At 39.7% G+C, this 22,213-nt stretch overlaps 1 protein-coding gene across 2 annotated transcripts in view; it reads left to right on the top strand.

Moving 5' to 3' along the window:
* EMB (embigin) overlaps positions 1-22,213 on the top strand; it is a 35,642-nt gene that overhangs the window by 1,605 nt on the left and 11,824 nt on the right. For both annotated transcript variants that reach the window (XM_074932829.1, XM_074932830.1), the window contains exons 2-9: positions 3,753-3,839; positions 6,019-6,108; positions 7,350-7,439; positions 10,122-10,296; positions 11,421-11,509; positions 17,292-17,419; positions 18,565-18,847; positions 19,615-19,648. In XM_074932829.1, coding sequence (XP_074788930.1) covers positions 3,753-3,839; positions 6,019-6,108; positions 7,350-7,439; positions 10,122-10,296; positions 11,421-11,509; positions 17,292-17,419; positions 18,565-18,847; positions 19,615-19,648 — 976 coding nt within the window. The remainder of the gene's footprint in view (positions 1-3,752; positions 3,840-6,018; positions 6,109-7,349; positions 7,440-10,121; positions 10,297-11,420; positions 11,510-17,291; positions 17,420-18,564; positions 18,848-19,614; positions 19,649-22,213) is intronic.

Here is a 22,213-nt window from a genome sequence, read left to right as displayed (position 1 = left end):
ATACTGAAAGGACCAGTACTGCTCCTGTAGTAGTACGTAGTACGTAGCCTCTGTAAAATTTGTAATAATTTCACATAATGTGAAAGGACGGAAAAATTGTTTACCAGTTCTCAGGGCCTGTTTAAAATACATATATTTGTGTATGCACACAGAGGAAAATCTGCTGTAGTTCTTAAAGCTTCTTTAAAATATGTATGTGTATTTTTATACATGCATATAAAACTTGAAGTCCTTTCTAACAGTTTATTTCATTGATAAAGCTTTGTGGCTTTAAATGCCCTGATATTTGTAGACATGTGTGAGTCACATTTTGGCAAGTTAGCACATGGTATTTATTTTGATAACTACTACTGTTGAAAACTGTACCTAATGGTGGTTGAAACAATTCTAAGTTTATGTAAAGCCCTTGGTAATAGATATATTAAAAAAAAAAAAACCTCACAAAGCAACTTAAATGTCAACAAAAACTATTCATATTTCCAAAATTTCCACAAATCTACAGTCTTCCTAAAGTGATGAATATTAATGTCTGCTTTTGAGCAGACATCATAAATGAGCTACCTGTTTTAGTACCCTTTATCTGTGTAAAGTGAGGCTTTTGTTTTTAGACTTTTATTAAATGCTTTATTTGTATGAACTAGGTGCAAAGGCTTCATACTGTGATTTCCATGATGATTTAGATGTGAAGGAAGAGTATTTTACTCTTCCACTGGTTATTAACCAAATGTGTGAAAAACTGGTCAAGCATAGGGACTATCTGCATAGGTTCAGTAAGAGGAAGTTCATGCTCCCTTGGAGGAAGGAGAGCTGATAACCATCTTCTAGTGAAGGCCAGAAACAGTGTATGTTCTGGAGATGTGGGGTTCAGTGGGTTTCTTCAGTCAGAAGAAATGATTGCAGTAAAAACAATGGGAGTGAGTGCTGGGTGCACAAGGACTGAGTTGCAGAAAGATGGGTTTTGCATAGCCTTCTGGAGCAGGTCAGAAGGAGGCCTCTTAGATTTTATTTTAAGTAGCTTGAGGTAAGTTCTGTTACTTTTGTCTTTTAGTCTTGTAACAGTTCAGTTAATTGTTTTGAAAAATTTAAACCACCACTTTTATTCTGTATTAAGGGTAATTTGTAAGTGTCACAACTGTGTTCTTCGGGATTTGCTGCTTCATTTGATTATTGTGGTAGTTGCCTGATTTTGTTGTAGCATGTGCTGCCAGATTCCTTTAGGAAAAGCAAACCCATCACATCTCTGAACCTCTGCCCCTAAAGATACCAAGGAGTCGTATGAGTAGAGGATATACCTCATTTCTTACAGACTTTGCTGCCAGTTTGGATTTTTCTGGTTTTCCTGAGGGAAATGTGTCTATCAGGGCATTTGGAAGTCCTTCATGTGTATCCTCAGGACATCTCAACCTGCAGCTTTTCCCTTATTTTAGGGACACTCTGGCAGCTGATTTTGGATGCTGCTGAATGCTTGTGTGCTTGTACAGAGTATAAAATTGTTATTAATCGACATTAAATTAAACATTAAATTAATGTTAAATTAAACCAAATTGTGTTCAGCCACTTTTATGGCTGAAGAAGAGAGCAGATAGATTTTAAAGCCTGAAATTGCTTTAGTGATGACAAGTATGATACATCCATACTTCATTCCCCAAATATTTGCTGCTGTAGGGAGCAGAGGTAAGGTAGAAAAAATAAATTAATGACCTCATACTCTCACCTACTCCTTTCAGCATAAAAATCAGGGCAACAAGAATTTGGCAAACTACCACACGATTGATCAAATCTAATGCATATCAATTATAGGCTAAGGCATGCAGCCATGACTCAGTAGTTTGAGAAGTTGTTCCACTTGACTTGCTTACATCACTGCCTGACTTGATGACATTAACCATGCAGTGCTGGGTCATTTCGATCTCTGATGCTATTTAGCAGGTGTCTGTGAGAGAAGAGCTTGTGAACCAAGGAAGAAAGCCTGGATGAGAACCCTCTTAGTATGCAAATTATGTTGCAGGTTATCTGCCTTCCTTGCAGATAGATAACAGAGCTCCTCTGCGGTTTGGCACTACCATTTATCAACTTTGGGGATTTTAATTACTGTGCAGGTGATGCATCTACTAACCTGACACACTCAGGTGATCCATGACATCCTTAGATTGCCTCAAGATGCTGCGTATATAAAAATTCATGGACCTTTCTTTAACCTTACCATGAATATCGGAAGCATAATAGCTCTTTCTGATCTCAGCACCTCTGTCAAGCAGAGAATAAGGCTCAGTCTTCTCACTTGCTGGGTCATAAGCCAGCAGGTATGTAGAGCAGATGTCTTAAGTTCTTTGCTTGGGTGAAGGGCTGGGAGGGAACACTTTGCTGTGGGACCAGTGGACTGGTATGAAAAACTATGAGGCTGTTGTTAAGAACTACTAATGCTTAATTTTTTAATCATATCCTCTGATTGCCTTGTTTTACTCTTGATCTGAACTGGTTGAAGTATGATAGACAGATTGAGAAAGCAGATAGTGCAAACTGGGTGTGACTCTGATCTGGAGTAGCTGTGTGCTGGAGGTGCCAGTGGGAGAGTCTGTAGGTTGTATATGCCTATAGTGATGTAAAGGGGGAGTGTTATTGGTGTTGTTCACTTGCGGGAACTGTCAGAATGCTGACTTTATTTCCTGTGTAAGGCACACAGTTCTCAACAAGTTTGAACACAAACTGTGATGTAGCTTCTCACTTTTCATCTGTGCTTGTTGCTGTATTAGATGTCCAGCAGAGTTGATTACCTCTCCCAGACTTTAATTACAACTGCAAAACACATGTCCTTTTTTCCCTCTGCAACTACTGGCCAAATCACTTAACCTACTAATGCGGGAGTGATCTGAGTCTCAGGAAGTGCATTGTACTGCTATGGCAATAGAAGATACGGCATGTGAAGATCAGGTATTTACTGTATACTGACTAGTTCTGTCACCCAAATGTGGGAACAGAAGGGAAGTAGCAAACATCTCCATTTTCTGTAAAACATCTAGGGACCTTGAATTCTTAATAGAAGAGTGACACAGCAACATATTCAAACTAAGCAAGTCTGCCTCTTAGCCTGCTGTCCTTTCTCCAGTCAAGAACATAAAGCAAAACCCAAGTCTTGCCCGTCTTTTGCAAAAAGTGTATTATAGGAGCAGAATTAGATTTGCAATGGTGTTAAGGAAAATGGAAATAGTACTTATTATTACTTGAAGTCAATGTATGACACATACACAAAATTTTGTTTTGCTCACCAAGGTGATCATAGGAAAGAAGGTTGTTCACTGCATCACAAAACAGGGTAGACATGTAAGGTTGTAATGAGGTCCTTGCTTTATTAGTGAATCTGCTAATCTGTATTTCAAAATAATCAATGTCATAAGCGGTGGTGGTGTAAGACCACAAGCAAGACAGGATTTGTGTACAGGTTAAAGTTTATTGGTCTGCTGGATTATTCTGATGAATGGCTTTGTATGACTACAGGAAAATATCTGTGTACAGAAATTAGAGGTCAAATAATACTGCCTCTGTTCTTTAATCTTCTCTTGCCTAAAGTAAGCTAAAGAATTAATGAAAAGTAAATCTTGTATGTTTGGTTGTATATGCTCAGAACTTGAGGAAAAATGGAGGTAGTAGGCTGAGGTGAGGAGATTCTGTTTGAATTCTTTTCATGAACTAGATACTTCTAAGTCAGTTCAGTTGAGAGAATAAAGTTTCTTTAAACCCTTTTTTCTTTTTAGATCCAACTGTGACAACACAAGATGTCAGTAAGTCTCAGGCAAACCTTTTGACTAAGATGCAAGCTGGACTTAATGAGTCATCTCCTGGTAATTGTTTTATTTCAGTACACCTAAATCTACAATACTTTTTCTTAGGAATACTGAGTTACCATGTAGACTTTACACTTTCATATTAAAGTCTTGAAATAAGATTGTGACTTTTCAGATGGAACAGAAGTAAGTACATAATCTAGGCCTTTTAAAGCCACCACAGGAGCTCAAGTGTCACAGGCATCCCAAGGACTGCTTATGACAGGTGTCATAAGCATCCCAAGGACTGCAAAAGCTATGCATGCGACGGTTGTGTGACCTGTTGTCTTTATGCATATATGCCATAAAAGCAGGCAGTGATGCTGGAGAGAGGACAAATCCCAAACTAGAACCATTGTGGAAGGTTCTGTGCTAGCACTTACAACTCTTAGAGTGAAGACTCCTTCTCATGTTCATGTATTAGTGAGAGGTATAATAATGCCCTTGCATCACTGTGTCTGCTAGCTCTATCTTTTTTTAAATTTTGGATGTGTCAAAACCTTCTGTTGTCCCCACAATTTATTTACCATATTCTGGACCTTAGTCATAGTTTTGATAGGGACTAGAGAATAATTCCATGCAGAAGAAACCAGTGATTGGTGATTCTACCTGTCCTTTCTCCATAAGGATCAGAGGCAGGAATTCAGCAGTGTACCAAAGCTCATGTTGATTAATGCAAATCAAACATGAGCTGAGTTATATTTATACATGAACTCAAGCAAGTTCTGACAGGTTATTCTGTCTACAATTTTGTCATTGGAGATTATAACACTATTTACTTGAGCTTTTTAGCACAATGTGAGAACTAGAGTGCAATAGCTTCAATTTAAAAAATTCAAATAATAGATTCAATAACTTTATATAAAAACACACATATACATATTTACTAAACTATACAAGCTATTTTTTATAATATGACTTCATCTGACTATTTTCATTTAATATGTGAATTGAGGAAGAGAGTCAGTATGAGGATCCTATTAGTGTGCAAGACATTTTAAAAGTCCTCTAGTTTTTTTGTGGATGGATAACTACCTTGTGAACTGTCACTGGTGGCTTTTGAATGCATCATCATGAAGGATTTCAGTAAAAAAACAGGTGATGCATGTACTAGACTGACGTAAACTCTGGTGATCCATGACAACCTTGGCATGCTGTCAAGGTGTTTGCACACAAAGGAAGATTCTCCAGATCACTTTCAGCCCTTCACATGAGAATTCAGGGGTAAACATTTGGACTAGTTTGTTTTTCCATCAGGTGGAGATCAAGGCTTGCTTATGCTCTTGTCTAGAGGAACAAGACTTACTGTCTAGTGCTGGGAAACAGCTTTAATATTTTTGCTTAAAAAGCAATTTTGGACTAGTAGTTAAGATTGACCAGTCTACTGTCAACCACCACCAAACTAACTAGCCTGAAGCTCTGTTCTTCCACGTTGTCCACCTTAATATATAGGTTTATTGTTACTTAAACTGGTTGAAGGATAACAGAAGGTATGAAAGTGCAGATGGAACAAGCCAGGCAAAAGGCTGATTGCCTGTGGCATAGCATTCCTTGTGTTGTGAGCTAACATGTTGATAAAATAACCACTGCTTTAACAGAACGGGCCAGTAACTTGGAAGGCATGTGGTGCCTCTGCTTATGCTTGCTCAGAGACCTCTAGAGGTAAACCAGTAGCAGGGACCTCCTTCAGTATAGCCAGGTCTCTCAACTGTAGCTGAAAAGCATGCGTTTAAGAACTTTACTTCAAAGTTCAGTATTTTGTGCAGGAAAAGAGGAGTAATTCTGAGAAGATTTAGGCCTTGAGATATGTTTCTACTGCTCTGTGATCAACTTTGCCACCCAGTGCTTCTGTTGTTGAGAAGACTGATGCTGTAGCCCAATTTCTTTTTTCCTGACTGAGAATGGGAAAGCTTTCAATCCATGGACAGGAGAGAATTCCTTCTACAAAAACTAGAATGGTTTTCTCCTATAATGCTGTATGATAAAGCAGATTCACTTCACAATTACTGTTTATGTGTTTCTGAAATGCATTATAAAATAACTGACAATAGAATTACTTTGCTATCATGTAAAACATGTGTCTTAAAACATTAAGTGTATTATATATACAGTGGTGGTGGGTGGTGGAAATATCTTTCTTATACCACTAAATTGAAAAAAAAAATTTCTGTAACAGGGTTTTTTTTTCATCTTTCAGAGCACATGACAACTACACAAACTGTCAACCAGCAAACTCAGGGGAACCTTTCAGATCATTTGACACTTGGGCATAATATCTCTACATCTGGTAAAAGTGATCACGTGCTGTCTTCTGCTTAAATTGTTAAATTTTGGTTACCTAAGGTTTTACCTTTATATTTTTTAGTTAAGCTGTTATGGAGGATTTATGGTGATTAAGACAAACAATTTGGTGTTTAAAGCTGTATAGAAAGTAACTGTAGGAACTGAAAAAATTGCTATAACTATTGAATAGACCTTTCCTTGAAGCATAATTTCTAGTGTTTTCCCCTATAGCATGCTTCAGGTTACTAGGACCTCGTATACAGATAGTACCATATTAATGAAGTAATGATGTGTGTAGATGTGGGTGATGCGTCTGTAGCTGGGCGACATCCATTGTTAAAGCTGTAGCTTATTAACTGGCTTTCTTGCTCTATTCTTGAAATTCACAAAGCATGAGAACAAGTACAGTGGTAGGAAAAGACTGTTTATGCTTACAGTTGCCTGCCTGATAGCTGTGTCAAGCTTTGTAGAGCTATATAGAGGTAGTCTTTGAATAGTATGCTATTCATAGCTATACAGAAAAGGATTTTGCTGGCCACATTGAACCCTTTAAATGTAGTTTTACCTCACAGAAGAAAAGGATTGTATTGTAGTCAGGCAGATGATGGTCAATATTGATATTCTTTGTGTGCAGAAGGGTATTCCCTGCAGCATAGCAGGAGTTTTGTGGAGAAGTGAGGGACTCTGACCATGTTCCAGTGGAGCACAGGGCATTCTTGCCTCTGTATTCATTAGAGCTGCATCTAGATTAGATAGTCTACCTCTGGCTTTCTGTCTGTGTTGTTAAATTGTAGTAGCTTTGGGAATGGCAGTGTTTTGTCCTTCTGTTTATTCTTTTTTATTTTCCTAAAGCTTACTACTTTTTCAAGCTCTACTTAAACACTAATGTAGTCCTATACAGTTTTAGGACCCACCTGTAAGCTATAGGTGACTCTTCAAATCAGACTGTGAAATAGATAGTTATGATCTATTTAGAGTATGGACATTTCCAGTTACAACGTTATATTAAAGCTAGAAACTATCTTCTAAAATGACATAACTGCTACTGACACAATACTGCTGCATTAAGATTCTGGCTGTTAACATTTAAGGTATGTGAAAGGATTTCTATAGTAGTCAGAATTCGGCAAGGTCCGTTTTTCCACTAAGATTACTATGAAAAACAATTGCAATACCATACTGACACTATGCTGTGTGATTATAGGATCATAATATATCAATTTGCTTCCCCCACAACTTTGTTAGGTCCAGGTCTTGCAACAAAAGAGTTCAAGCAGGCAAGTGGAGGGAATGTGTCTGATGTCACTTTTGTGGAGTATGAGGTACTCCTGCCTGGTGAGTTCTTTCTTTTCTTCCAGTTATGTTGTGTTGAATGCCTAAGATTACACACACGTAAGTTTGCATGAGTTGTAGAAGTATCTAGAATGGCAACTTCTTGATAAAGTGTGTTAAAGCTCATGTGATGAGCTCAGTAAAAGCAAAGATGCATAGGTTCATACTATCGAGTATTGTGTTCTAATGGCTATTTTGTAGTGGGAATTAGATTTTTTTATTAAAATCACAAGTAAAAACAACTCATAGCAATCTGTTCCCCCAAATCAACAGTAAGTGACAGTTTCTTTGCACTAGTGAATCTGCTTGGAGAAACTATATAAGCTAGGGTACTTGTTAACCAGCAAGTGTTGGTCAGCTTTGCAGTATTACAGGAGTTAAAGCATGGAAAAAGGCAAGATAAGCCTCTTCCTGAAGTAGATGTGCAGTTCCCAGTTGCCACATAATAATTTATAACTAATTTCTAGGACGAATGGAAAAACTGATTAAAACCTCTCAATTGGACGATATCAGTTAGAACTCATTTGCAAAGTACTGGTGTGATATTTTAAGAATGTAATTGCACAGTATTTATGCTGTGTTTTTTTCTAGTGGGAAGCTTAAGGTAGGGTCGATTTCTTTTGCTGGTACATGCACTCTTGGTACAGAGATGCCTCAGATATCAGTATTGCTAGTGGTTAATCTTCAACAGCATAGGGTTTTCATGTTCCATTAATTTAAAGTGTGGATTTTTAACATCTCAAAAGGTACAGATTCTATCTTTTGCCAGTGCAACTAATCTGACTGTAGAACTCTTGCTGCTGTGAAACCAATTCCATTTGTAAAATTACTTTGATCATAAACTTCAACAAGGTGAGTTATGCTTGGCTCATTTGAGTGTAATGATTCTAATGAATTAGTTGCAGTCACTGACTTTGCTCTACTATGAAAGATTGAGGTGTTGCACCTCTTAACTCCAGTTCAACAGATCTGTAATATTTTGGCTGTGATTTAGAGTGCTGGGCATGCTGTTCTGCAGGCTGTAAATGTCTCTGCCAGACACAGTGAAGTTAAAATATTCTGTGGGGATGTCTGGTGCTTCCACTTCAGCCAGATTTTGTTGCTTCTTAGGTATGACTTGCATTGCTAAGTCAGTGAGTTGTACTTAAAACTGCCCTTTCTCACAGCATGTGAGCTGTGAAATACAGATGGACTTCTTTGACCATCAAGTACTACAGGATAGGTCTAGGATTGAGGTAAGGCCTGGAGTAAATTTGCATGGAATGTTCAGTTGGACTAACCACAGGTGTATCTAGAAGGTGTGAAAGAAAAGGCCAATTATGAATTAAAATGTCAGTGCTGTTGGGTACAAAGTCAGAGGTGTGTTTTTATAAAAGCCTGTTTGTATGGATCCCAGAAGATATTTGCTGTTGAAAGCTACTTTTTACTCACTCATTTTATGCCTATGAAGCTTGTTAAAAACAAAAAAAGTCCGTTTTTTTCTACTGTAGTGGAATGTTTTCACATTGTACTTCTACTGATTTGCCAGTAGGAAGGTGAGGACAGCCATAAATGGGTTTGAAGATGATTTAGTTTCGAGTAGCTGTAGCATGACAAACCAGATCCAACAATGTCAAAGTTATGGATTTTATCAACTTCACTAGCAGCAAGACATTACCTCTTATGTCACAGTATCATAAAAATCTGCAGCTGGCTAAAACTTCTATGCTTATAGATATGTACAAGTCTAACTCTTTCTGATATTAATATAAATACTTATATACTTACTAATATTTTAATGCAGTAAATCCTGCTTTTATAATACCTAATGTGAAGTCAAAAGGGAACTTTAAACTGAGAACAGACATTTTAACCCCTGGTTACAGCTAAGTACTTAACATGTTTTGGTTTGGGTTAGATTATGTAGGAGTGTAAGTTAAAGGATTTCCCCAGACTCTGCCTCCCTCTAGGCTTGCTTTATTGACAACTCAGAGTTGGGCCATCACCTCAGTGAGTGGCAACAGCTAACAAAAAGCACCCTCTATATATATACACTGTATAATATAATGACAATATAATAATAATATATAATATATATATTATATAATAATACAATACAATGAGTCTTTGGTGATTTTCCAGGAACTTTCAGCTCTTAATTGATCAGTTTCAAAAGTCCATGGTATTCCACAGCTTTGGCTTGTTCTTATTGTTCCATTCTAATTCCTCTTTGGCCATGACTATTGACTGATGCAGTTCTTTGGTCCTCATGGTTACTTATCTTCAGTTTGTTCCTAGAGCACCTGTGCTCTATAAAACAATATCTATTTATTAATTATTCCTAGTATTTATAATAACCTAAGAGAAAAGAGTTTTCTAAAGCTTGTTCATTTTACAGTGTAAATCTGTCTTGCTTTCAGTGAAATGAGTATCTGTGGTTTTGTATTAGAGCCCCTATAGGAAGTTTACTTAAAGAGTGGAGTGACTGTCATTTTTGTAATGGATGTGTATCATAACTCAGTTACAGCTTAAGAAAATTACTGTCAAACACTGATTGTCTGATTCTGTAGTTGTTTTACCCTGGAAAATATAGCAGCAGCACAATGCATCCACCTGTAATCCAGCGTATGTGAAACACAACCTTTGGATTTCTTCTTCCTCCAGAATGAAGAAATGTTTTTCATAAACAGTTTCTTAAACTTTCAGGTGTTTCTGGTACTTCTGTGGAAAAAAATATCACTTTGGACCGTGGAACTAGAATTGAACTTTCATGCAGATTGGACAATAAATATTCTCATTTGAAAAGTCTTCAAGTGACTTGGAAGAGGGGAAATGAAACAGTCAGACACATTAATAAAACTGAAACTAGCTGGAGTATCCAGTAAGTAGCATTCTTTGCAGTTTTGTTTGCAGGCTCTAATGATTTATCACATGAGCTAAAGTGATTAATATATGACCATAATTGACATATTGAAGCTGGAGGAGAGGAAAAAGGTTGCAGTTGCCTTGAGCCTGGAGAGAAGAGCTCCTCTTCTTTCTGTAGTGCTGGAAAAGCAAGGTTTCTTCAAGACAAGAATAAGGACATAGTTCTTTAAAAGTCCAGTAATTCTGTTCGGTAATGAAGTAGTAACCTCAGTCTGAGATTGCTAAAATGTTTCTTCATCCATGTTCTCTTTTCCACCTCAGTGCTGCTTTGCAGAAGTGTCAAAACCATCAATGGCCAGTTTTTTTCTTCATAATTAACCAAAGAGAGAAGAAATTAGCTTTACAGTAAAGGTGTTTTGGATTGTTTTAAAGATTAACTCTTTCAAACCTCTACAGAGACTCAAGAAATGATGTCGAAATTTTTCTTCATTTGATACAATTTACTGTTGGACTCTTAAAAATTTATAAATGGGTTAATTTGAACCAGGTTGATTTCTATATAGCTTTGGTTTCTTAACATGAAAATGTTAGAAAATGTGATGAAAATGTTAACTTTTTTTGTCTCTCGATATACACAAACACAACCATGTAAATCTTTTTTAAAGTGCTTGTGAAATGTATAGTTTGCCATCAGAGAAGATGCTGGACTTTGTTAGATGGCAGCTCCTTAAAACTGTTCTGTGTTGAAGATATGTTAGCCATTGACAGACTGGCTTTAGAAAGAGCAAATTATGTAAATAATATTTTCACAAGTCCTACATATGATATGCTATATAGTTAACATGGTGAATCCATGTCTAATTAGGTAACCTGTAGATCATACTGCTTAAAGATGTTTGGCCTTCTGTGAGCAACAAGGGTGAAAATGGTTTGTTCCCAGGTGTGGTTGGGCTTTTTTTTAAAAATATCATGCTATTTCTACATTGGACTAAACCCACATCCTAGTGTTTCAGCAATGGATGTCTCTGCTCTACTCTTAATGTCTTCCGGTTTCTTTAGAATGCTAGTTAAGTCAGTGATAGTTGTATTTTCCTTTGTCCTACAAGCAAAAAAAGCAAATTGGTGAAACTTTTTTTTAAGATTGAGGATCTTGGACAACAGCAAGCTGGGAAGTTACAGTTGTACTCTGAAAGGTGAAGAAGAAATCAGTGCTGTATTTAATTTACAAGGTAATTGTATTTAATTTTAATTTTGTTTTAAATTTTTGTTCTACTTGACAATTTAAATGTGTTAATGTGGTTTCTGGCTAGTATGGGAATTGCAACTTAATTTCATAAGCAGCAAGTGACATCATCAAGCTAAGTGAGAATCAATATCAGTGGCATTTCTGTAGCATGGAGGGAAGAATTTTGCAGCAAACCCCAGCCTTTTTAACAAAATTTGCTAACAACTGAAAGAGCATATAAGGCTACTCTTCTAAATGAGTTACTGATTTCTCCTTACCTCTTCTTCCCTACAGCAGCAATGAATATAAATCACTTTCTGGGGGATAGGAGGAAGGGATGTTGTCTCAGATAAATTCTTCAAAAAGCAGAGCCAGTGACTTCAAAGTTTGGCCTGAGATTTGGTGTTACAAGAGGAACAATGATTTGCAGAATGGAGGCAGGTTTTTGAAAAAATTCAGTTGTATTTCTGAAACACCAAATTACTGCTTTAGTGCATCTTTCATTCCATATAATAAAAGAACACCAGTTATATTCAGTGTTAGTGTACTTCACTAGGTAGTATGAGTGCTGTTTCTTCAGTTCTGTATTCTCTTCTCCAGTAATGTTGACCCTGACTGTAGAAGGTGAAATCCACTTGAATGGAAGCCATGGAAAGGAAACAAATACAAGCTGTTGAGAACCTTCATCTGTAATGAGAGCTATTCCCTTCTTTATTCCCACAGAATCATCAAGGCTGGAAAAGACCTTGAAGATAATCCAGTCCAACCATTAACCTAACACTGACAGTTCCCAACTACAGCATATCACTCAGCACTATGTCAACCTGACTCTTAAACACCTTCAGGGATGGGGACTCCACCACTGCCCTGGGCAGCCCATTCCAACACCTAACAACCCCTTCTGGAAAGAAATGCTTCCTAATATCCAGTCTAAACCTTCCCTGGTGCAACTTGAGGCCATTCCCTCTTGTCCTGTCACTTGTTACTTGGTTAAAGAGACTCATCCCCAGCTCTCTGCACCCTCCTTTCAGGGAGCTGTAGAGGGCGATGAGGTCTCCCCTCAGCCTCCTCTTCTCCAGACTAAACACCCCCAGTTCCCTCAGCTGCTCCTCATACGACCTGTGCTCCAGACCCTGCACCAGCTCCGCTGCCCTTCTCTGGACACGCTCGAGTCATTCAATGTCCTTTTTGTAGTGAGGGGCCCAAAACTGAACACAAGAATCGAGGGGCGGCCTCCCCAGTGCCGGGTACAGGGGTCAGATCCCTTCCCTGTCCCTGCTGGCCACGCTATTGCTGACACAAGCCAGGATGCCATTGGCCTTCTTGGCCACCTGGGCACACTGCTGGCTCCTGTTCAGCCGGCTGTCAATCACCCCCCCAGGTCCCTCTCTGACTGGCAGCTCTCCAGCCACTCCTCCCCAAGCCTGTAGCACTGCTGGGGGTTGTTGTGGCCCAAGGGCAGCCCCCGGCATTTGCCCTTAGTGAAACTCCTCCAGTTGGCCTCAGCCCATGGCTCCAGCCTGTCCAGGTCTCTCTGCAGAACCTCCCTACCCTCGAGCAGATCAACACTCCCACCCAACTGGGTGTCATCTGCAAACTGACTGAGGGTGCACTCGATTCCCCTCGTCTAGATCATCAATAAAGATGTTAAACAGGAGTGGCCCCAAAATCAATCCCTGGGGGGCACCACTTATGACCGGCCGCCAACTGGATTTAACTCCATTCACCACAACTCTTTGGGCCTGGCCACCCAGACAGTTTTTTACCCAGGGAAGCGTGTGCCCGTCCAAGCCACGAGCAGCCATTTTTGCCAGGAGAATGCTGTGGGAAACGGTGTCAAAGGCTTTACTGAAGTCAAGGTAAACAACATGCACAGCCTTTCCCTCATCCAATAAGCAGGTCACTCTGTCCTAGAAGGAGATCAGGTTTGTCGAGCAGGACCTGCCTTTCATAAACCTGTGCTGACTGGGCCTGAGCATCTGGTTGTCCCGCATGTGTTGTGTGATGGTACCCAGGATGAGCTGCTCCATCAGCTTCCCGGGCACTGATGTAAAGCTGACAGGCCTGTAATTTCCTGGGTCATCTTTCTGACCCTTCTTATATATGGGTGTCACATTGGCCTATTTCCAGTCTGTCGGGACCTCCCTGGTCAGCCAGGATGATGGAAAGTGGCTTGGCGATCATCCCAGCCAGCTCCTTCAGCACCCTCAGGTGTATCCCATCCAGTCCCATGGACTTGTGTGTGTCTGTGTGATGCAGCAGGTCACTGACTGTCTCCTCCTGGATTGTGTGTGGGGGGGTCATTCTCTCTGTCTTCTGGCTGAGGAGGCTGTATTCCCTCAATACAGCTAGTCCTGTTATTAAAGACTGAGGAAAGAAGGCATTAAGGTACCTCAGCCTTTTCGTTGTCACTTGTAACCATGTTTCCTCCCAGGTCTAGCAGGGGATGGAGACTCTCCCTGGTATTTCTTCTGCTACTGACATAAAAACCTTTCTTGCTATCCTTTGGTTGCTGAAGGCAAATTAATTTCTAGCTGGTCTTTAGACCTCCTGATTTCCACCCTGCATAGCCTCACAGCATCTTTGTAGTCACTGTGAGTGGCTAGCCCCTTCCTCCAAAGGCCACAAACTCTCCTTTTCTCCCTGAGTTGCAGCCAAAGCTCCTTGTTCAGCCAGAGTGGTCTTCTCTGCTGCCAGCTTCTCTTACAGCACCTGGGGATAGCCTGCTCCTGAGCCATTAAGACTTTCTTCTTAAAGAGTGCCCAGCCTTCCTGGCCCCCTATACCCATCAGGATCATCTCCCAAGGGATCCTGTCAAGCAGGTGACTAAGCAGCCCTTTGAAACTTCCAGGATGTTGTCTCCTGTCCTCTTTAAGAACTCTTTTTTTCATGGTTGCTCTGCCCTTACTGGCCTCCAACTATCACATCATCCACCAGCTCTTCTCTGTTCACAAAGAGGTCCATCAGGGCACCTTTTCTGGTTGATTCACTCACCATCTGTGTCAGGAAGTTGCCTCCCACACATTCCAGGAATCTCTGGACTGGTCTTGCTCTGCTGTGTTGTATTTGCAGCAGATGTCTGGGAAGTTAAAGTCTCACAAGTACAAGGGCAAGCGATTGTGAGATTTCTCCTAAGTACCTATAGAATATTTTATCCACTGCTCTGTCCTGGGTGGGTGGCCTATAGTAGACTCCTACTACATTATCTGTCTGTTGTCCTTCCCCCTGATTCTAATGCAAAGACACCCCATCTTCACTACAATTGTACTCAAAGCAATCACAATAGTCCCTGACATTCTGTGCTACTCCACCACCTCTCCTTCCGTGTCTATCCCTTCTATAGAGCTTGTAGCCATCAGTTGGCACACTCCAGTCATGGGAGACATCACACCATGTTTCTCTAATAGCCACGACATCATAGTTTTCCTGTTTCATCATTGTTTCAAGCTCCTCCTGTTTGTTACCTGTTCTGTGTGCACTGGTATACATGCACTTCAGATGGGCACATTTAGAAATCCTAAGTCCGGCCTGACTTTCACAGATATTACCACGGTTACTGATCTATCAATATCCCTTGCATCTTTGTTGTGCTGCATGTCTCTGTCCCTTACCTCCACTGTGATAGCAAGGTGAGGGTCATTGCTGGCACAACAGCCCAGAAACTCTGGTAACCATCACCTGGTAACCACCATCTGAATTTTGCGAAGAGCATAGCAAACTTTGATCTTGAAAGTTCCACAGACTGTGATATATAAGAAAGGTTCAACCCGAACACAGGCTCCTTAAAAACCCTACCTCTTCAGATAACTACCCTGACCTCAGCTGAACTGACCAGCAGGGCTTTGTAACCCTCAGTGCTGCAAAGCTGCCTTTGTGCAGTGGGATATCTGGGCATATGACTTGAGGAGATGTGTATGTTCAAATCTTGAATCATGATGTTGATACCTGCTTTCAAACCTTCAACCAGGGGAGATGAGCCTGCAAGACTGAAGACAGACAATACTGTAGTTTATTCAGACATTTTAATCTCTAAAAATGTTTATGTATTGTTTTTGTCTACATGTGGGGTAAGGTTTAGTGAATGGCTACCCAAGTCTGTTTAGATTCAAAAAAGTCAAAGGACACCCTATTCTTCTGAAAGTGTACAACAACTATTTCAGTAAGGGCAGAAATGACTCAATAGGGAAGTAATCTTTTCCAGAACAGTGCATAGGAGTTGTTGATTTGTTACAAGAATGAGGGAGAATTGCTTCACAGTGGTTGAATGTTGCCACTTCTGACGCCATAAAAGGTACTGGCTTGACGCTTTTTAAGATTAATGCAAGAGTGAGGGAAATGGGAAGGAGTCGTCCTTGAATCTTCCAGTCAATAATGCAGAGAGAACAATTCTCAAACTGAGAGATGAGTAATGCACTGGTATAGGCTCAGTGGCTAAAGTTATCACTGCTGTAACTAACTGCAATAGCTTTTCCACTAGGCAGTTAGGCTTTATTGGATATGTCACCTCTCCTCCTCATCCCCCCTATTATGGCATGGCATAACCCTGCAGATTTTGAGGAGTTAAACTTTTACCTAGGTATGCTTGTAGGAAGTTCAAATTATTAAACATGGAGATTATTCATGGATATTTTTAAATGGTATGAAGTCTTCTAATAATGATATTAAAGGGTGGAACAGATTAATTTGCATTTGCCCTTTGTTCAGGGATCCTTAAGCAGCTGTCCAGGTACATGCACTGTGAAACAACTCTGGTCTTTAAACCAGTGTGGAAATGTGACTGGTGTAAATGTGGTGCAATGATCTGTCAGTTTATCTCTTCAGCAGTTTTTTTTTCTGTGCGGTAGCAGTGTTTTGTCACCAAATTCTGGGTGATCTACTTGCAAAAATACCTGGGACAAAGTATATTACTGCCTTGCATGCATGCAGGATTCTGTTAGAGCCAGATCCCAGAACTCATGATGGATATTCATGTCCTTAATCATGACAGTTGTGTTCACATGTGTTGCTGATATGCCTATAGCTGTGCTTTACTACTGATCAGCATGCCTAAATTTTTTTGGCTACCATATAAATCTGTAGTGCTGGTTATAAGGGTTTTTGTTTTCACATGTTCCAATATTTTTTCAACTTGCTTTTGTTTTTCTTATGTTTATACCAAATTGTTCAATCATAACTCCTGAAAGCAAATTCTTGGCCTGTTTGGTCTAGTGTGACCAATATAATTTAAAAGACGTAAAGGATTTTTAATTACAAGATAGAGCAATGAAACTTGAAGTAAAACTTAAAATAGATGGATCTGAGGAAAACATGCTGGTAAACAGTATAATAAAGAAGAAGAGAAGGAAGCAGGGGAAATATATGATGTATATGCTCAGCTCTATCTGTGGGGTGCTGCAATGTATTCAACAACCTTTTTAGGGCTTTTACTTTTGGAAGGCTGTGGGGCATCTGCACTTAAAATAGCTGGGATAAGTAGCTCTAAAGTTATATTTATACGTCTTATTTCTTGTGACCATGTTCTGTCCTTAGCAAGATTGGACCAAAAGTCCTTTTTGTTGGCATGCACACAAGTCATTACTTCAGCTCAGAAAATATTTGTAGCTATAAAGCTCCCTCAGTCTGTGGTTTTGTCTCAATTACAAAAGAAGTTTTAAGGGGTTTTTTTTAAGGGAAAAGGAAGTGAATAGTGTACTATAAATCTATATCTAAATAGGTTTTATCTTTTTGTAATACTGTAATTAAAACCTGTAGCTCTCACTTGATGAACTTTTCCTACTTCTTTTTAGTACCGAAAATTGAAGGAAAAGAAAAACCCATAGTCAGTTATGAAGGAGATACAGCTGTAATGATCTGTAAAAGTTTTGGCTATACTCCCATAGCTTGGACCTGGTATGTGACCAATGGAAGTGAACAGGTAAGGTTTCCATCTGTTGGCCAAGCAAAACAACATGGCAAAACCAAGTACAGACACTTTGTAAAATATATTGATTTTTCACTGTTGGCTCTACAAATTGCATTTCCATTAAAGTTAATGTGAATCTCTGTACATGGAAAAAATCTGTGGTATTTAGAAGTATTAATTATTACAGGGATGCAGTCTTTGTTCTGGTTTGTATGATGTCTCTTTTCCAAAAAGTCCCTGCCATACATACTTTTATAGCCCAGATAAGAGTAAAACAAATCAGGCAAGTCTTGAGATACTTGTTTTGGTGATGTTAATGATGGTTATATTTCTCAAATCTTCCTACTTGATACCAAAAAAAAAAAAAATCTTATAGCAGGACACTCTTTTAAAAAGACATGTAAGGTATTGGATGCTTGAGGGAGAACAGGAGCATGTTCTTTTTCTTCCTTCTCCAGGTACAGCGTAATTCTGTATTTCCCAACCTGTATGATCTCTCTGGGGCACTGAACCTGAAGGAGGTCATCCCATTCTGGAGACTGCTGTGCCACTTGACTCGGAAGGAGCTGAAATCATTTAAGCTCTTGCCTTAAAGGCTGTGAGGAAAATCTTGCTCAGCAGTTTCCCTCTTTCACATACCCACCTTTCGGGATCCCCCTTAGCCTTGGAAGAATAGGCATTTTGTTCTAGCCCTTTTCAGTGGAAAGCACTATCAGCTTTAATAGATCTGTCTCCTCAATACTCCTGGAGAGTAGCACTGAAACATATTTCCCAGTGAAGCAGCATTCCCAGTTCAGCTTCCTTGGAAGTTGTATGCTTTGTGCCTTGATGAAACCGGGACATTAGATCCTGAAAACTGAGGCTGCCTTTGAGTGAAGAGTCAGTAGTCAAGGGTACCTTTTATCTGGTCTTAGACTAAAACAAGTCAGACAACTTGCTCACTACAAGTGCATACTTTTTTTTCCACTGAATGTAAAGAGAACCAGGGTGGCTAGCTAGGATAAATCCTTCCTTTGGAGGTAAACTAAACATGCTTCACAAATGCCACTTGTTCTTAGTTCATTTTGCATCTCTCTGTATAGAGGTGTCTGTTGATAATATAATTTGATTAAACACTTTCTCATTGCATTAATAAGACTTGTATTTTTAATTTTCAGATTGCCATTAATGACACTTTGCTGACAAACAAGTATGTAATTAATAGAATATCTGCCAATGTCACCCATATGAAGATACTGAAGCTCACCAAAGAGGACAATGGTGTATATTGGTGTGAAGCTGCTTTTGAATTAGGGAAAAGTAAAGGAAAGCTGAAGCTTAAAGTTCTGTCCCTCATGGTGCCTCTCAAACCCTCTCTAGCAATTGTGGCTGAAGTTGTTATTTTAGTAACTATTATTTTCCTTTATGAGATGTATTCAAAAAAGAAAGAGAAGGGTTCAGGTAAGTCATTTTTCAGTCATTTCTAGCTTCCCATTGAAATTGAAGCCAAAGTTAGAAAGGTATGACCCATAACACTTCACATATGAAGCTTACTGTGATTTTTCACATCTGTATTTTTTTGTGATAAAATACTTTCTTCTAGAAAACTGTATTTTAGATTTTTAAATCTCTTCTGTGAGTCTTGAATTCAGTTGTAAGGTGTTTTCAATAAGAAATATTTTCCTATAAAGGGTTTGGTACAGTCCTTATTTTTTTCCTTACAAGAAGGACTTTAGAGGCTATACTTTTTTGGAGAATGTTTAGGAATGGAAGCAACTGTTAATCTTGATGGGAGAAACTTGATATCAAGAAATTAAGAGGAAAAATGCATTAAAACAGAATGCACTAATGTTGGTTCCTGAACTTAAGGCACACATAGGTGAGCTGAAATAGATCTGCAAAGTGAAAGAGGTGATGTATATATAACTTGCGTATGTGTGTGTGTTAAACATACATGCATATGTGTATTTATCTTGTATATGTTCTAAATATCTGATTTCAATATATATCATGTTATAAAACTTGATCAAAGTAGACCTTTTGGCTAATTTGCAGGTAGTTCCATTAAATAGAGGAACGAGATAATTTGATTTGCAAATTTAAGAAAGCTAATAAAAGGAAGAAAAAAGTTTGTTTTGCTTAAACATGGAGTAACTAATATAATTAAACAGGACTTTTCTAGTGTTTGTTAAATTGAGACCTTATGTAGTCCTCTTTCTGTTATGCAGAAGCCGAAAAAGAATTTGACCAAATTGAGCAACTGTAAGTAAAGAATTTGTATACTTTAGTTAAATATTTACTCTTTTGCATATTAGTGTGTTGTATAAAATTATACCTTCTTGTGAACTGAAGTGGTAAGGGGTAATGATGAATGTGATAGTACAGTTTATTCCTTTCCTTAGGATTTCTTAATTCCGGTGTGCAGAGTGCTGTTTTCTACCTGACACTTAATTTTGGTGTTTGGAAGATACTTTGCTTTTTTTGAGAGCACCATGTGTAAATTAATAATATATAAATTCATTCTAAAAGGCTGTAACTATGAGGAAAACCATTTTCAGGTGGAGATTTTACAAAAGAGGCCTTCAAATTTTTCTCATATGTATTTTATTTGTCTGTATTAACATACATTTCTCTCACTTGCATGTTGTCAAAGCCCTAATTGTCCTAGGTAAGCCTGTGGTTTCTGGGGTGTTGGGAGCTGGTGGTGTTGGCCATTTTGGTGGTAACTCCAGCCTTTCCTGGGGGGCCTCTCACTGTGCTGATGGCTTGAGCTCCCTGGGCACAGGAGTGGCCGCACTGCTGGAGCCAGAGCGCCAGGTGTAGGCACTTCTGTTGATGTTCTGCTGCTTGAGGGCTGGTGCTCCTGTGCTGGCTCCCCTCTGCCTTAGGATGATAACATTTCTAAAAGCTTGCTAAAATAAGCTGTGCTTCTCTCCCATCCTTTGAAGCCCAGTCACTTTTTGTCCTATTAAGTTCCCCTTTAAGATGCAGCCTAGCAGTTCCTCTTTTCAGATGTGTGCAATCTACTCCAGTTTTCTTCCCCTCAGTCTCTTCTCCCCTCCTTTTTTGTCTGAGTAATGCTGTTTTTTCCCTCTTTGAATTTCTTGCTGCAGTGACCTTTGCTTCCCTGTGTTGTATTCTTTCCCATTCCGTTTTCCAGTGCTAGCTGAAACGATATTTTAGTGCTTTTCCCCTTATCTAAACAGCTTCAAAGCTGTAATTCAATTATACTATAAAGTGGGGATATGTCTTGGGGGTATAGTATGCTATTATACTGCTTAGTGTTTGGGGATATGTCTTGGGTTGAAAATTGAATAATTGCCCTTGTTGCACAGCCCTGCTTCTTATAAACATGCTGAAACTGTATTGCAATAGGATTGTAATGCAGTGTAGCGCACTCAAATGTTTTCATACTTGATGAGATGTGGGATGTGGTTTTGATCAGCTGCTTGGTCTTTACTTTGAAGTTCTATCGTAGATAAACACATATGAGAAAAAATCTGTTAAACCATTGTGATGGTTTGACTCTGGCTAAATGCCAGGTATCCACCAAGTCGCTCTATCACTTCCCCCCCCCCTTCCCTTTGTTTTCTCAACAGGGTAAAGAGGGGAAAGAAGATAAACTAACCCTTGTGGGTGAAACAAAAGCAGTTTTAATATAAGCAAAGCAAAGCAAAAGTCCGCGCGCGGAAGCAAAAGCAAACAGATTTATTCTCTACTTCCCATGAAGAGGCGATGTCGGGCCTTCTCTGGAAGCAGGGCTCCAATACGCGTAGTAGTTGCCTCGGAGGACCAAGGGTGACCCCACCCCCTTCCTCCTTTCTCCCAGCTTTATACTGAGCAGACGTCATATGGTATGGAATATCCCTTTGGTCGGTTTGGGTCAGCTGTCCTAGCTGTGTCCCCTCCCAAGATCTTGCCCACCCCGTCCCACTGGGGGAAATATCAGAAAGAACCTTGGTGCTGTGTAAGCACTGCTCAGCAGCAGCCACAACACCAGGGTGCTATCAACACCCTGCAGCTCCCAGCATAAACCACAGCACCGTGAGGGCTGCTATAGGGGAAAACCGATTCCAGTTCAGCCAGACCCAATACAGTCTCCACCCCTTATTCCATACCATTTACGTTATGCCCAGGTCCCACATAATATTCATTTATCTATTCCATAAGCTTTCTTCACTTCTTCAGATGTTCAGTGTCTTGGCTTCCATCTGTCAAGATAGATGCTCAGGACAGAAGTATGCTTGACCGTTGGACTCCAGCACCGGCTAGGTTTGGGTCGTCATTGCACGTGTCTGGTTCACTCTTCATCGTTCCTACTTCCTCCATCACTTCCTGCAACATACAACTCATCCCACAGATTACTTTCCCCCCAAGGTTAAATGTTCTTGAGGCACACACTGAGTAGTCCCATCCTCCCGCATTACCCACCAAGTACATCCAGGTCCCTGAGCAAAGACAATCCCACGAGTGGGCTTGCCTTTTCCCAAGGGAGGAGCAATCCACACTGCCTTCCCCAGCCACCTCCCTGTGTGTACTACAGGGACCTTATCTCCTCCCACAGTATGAAGGGGGTTTGTTTGGGCAGGCCCAGGACGGTTAACAGATCCTCTGGTATTAATTAGCCAAGTGGCTTCTGCTAAATTTATATCCCAGTGCTTCCATCCCCCATTGTCCAATGCTTTCAACATAGTCTTCAACAGTCCGTTATATCTTTCAATCTTTCCAGACGCTTGTGGGTAATAAGGGATGTGATACACCCACTCAATGCCGTGTTTCTTTGCCCAGGAGTTTATAAGATTATTTCGAAAATGGGTCCCGTTGTCT

Source organism: Athene noctua, chromosome Z (assembly GCF_965140245.1).
Source record: "Athene noctua chromosome Z, bAthNoc1.hap1.1, whole genome shotgun sequence".
In the NCBI taxonomy this organism is placed as follows: Eukaryota; Metazoa; Chordata; class Aves; order Strigiformes; family Strigidae; genus Athene; species Athene noctua.
This window is presented reverse-complemented; position numbering and strand designations above follow the sequence as displayed.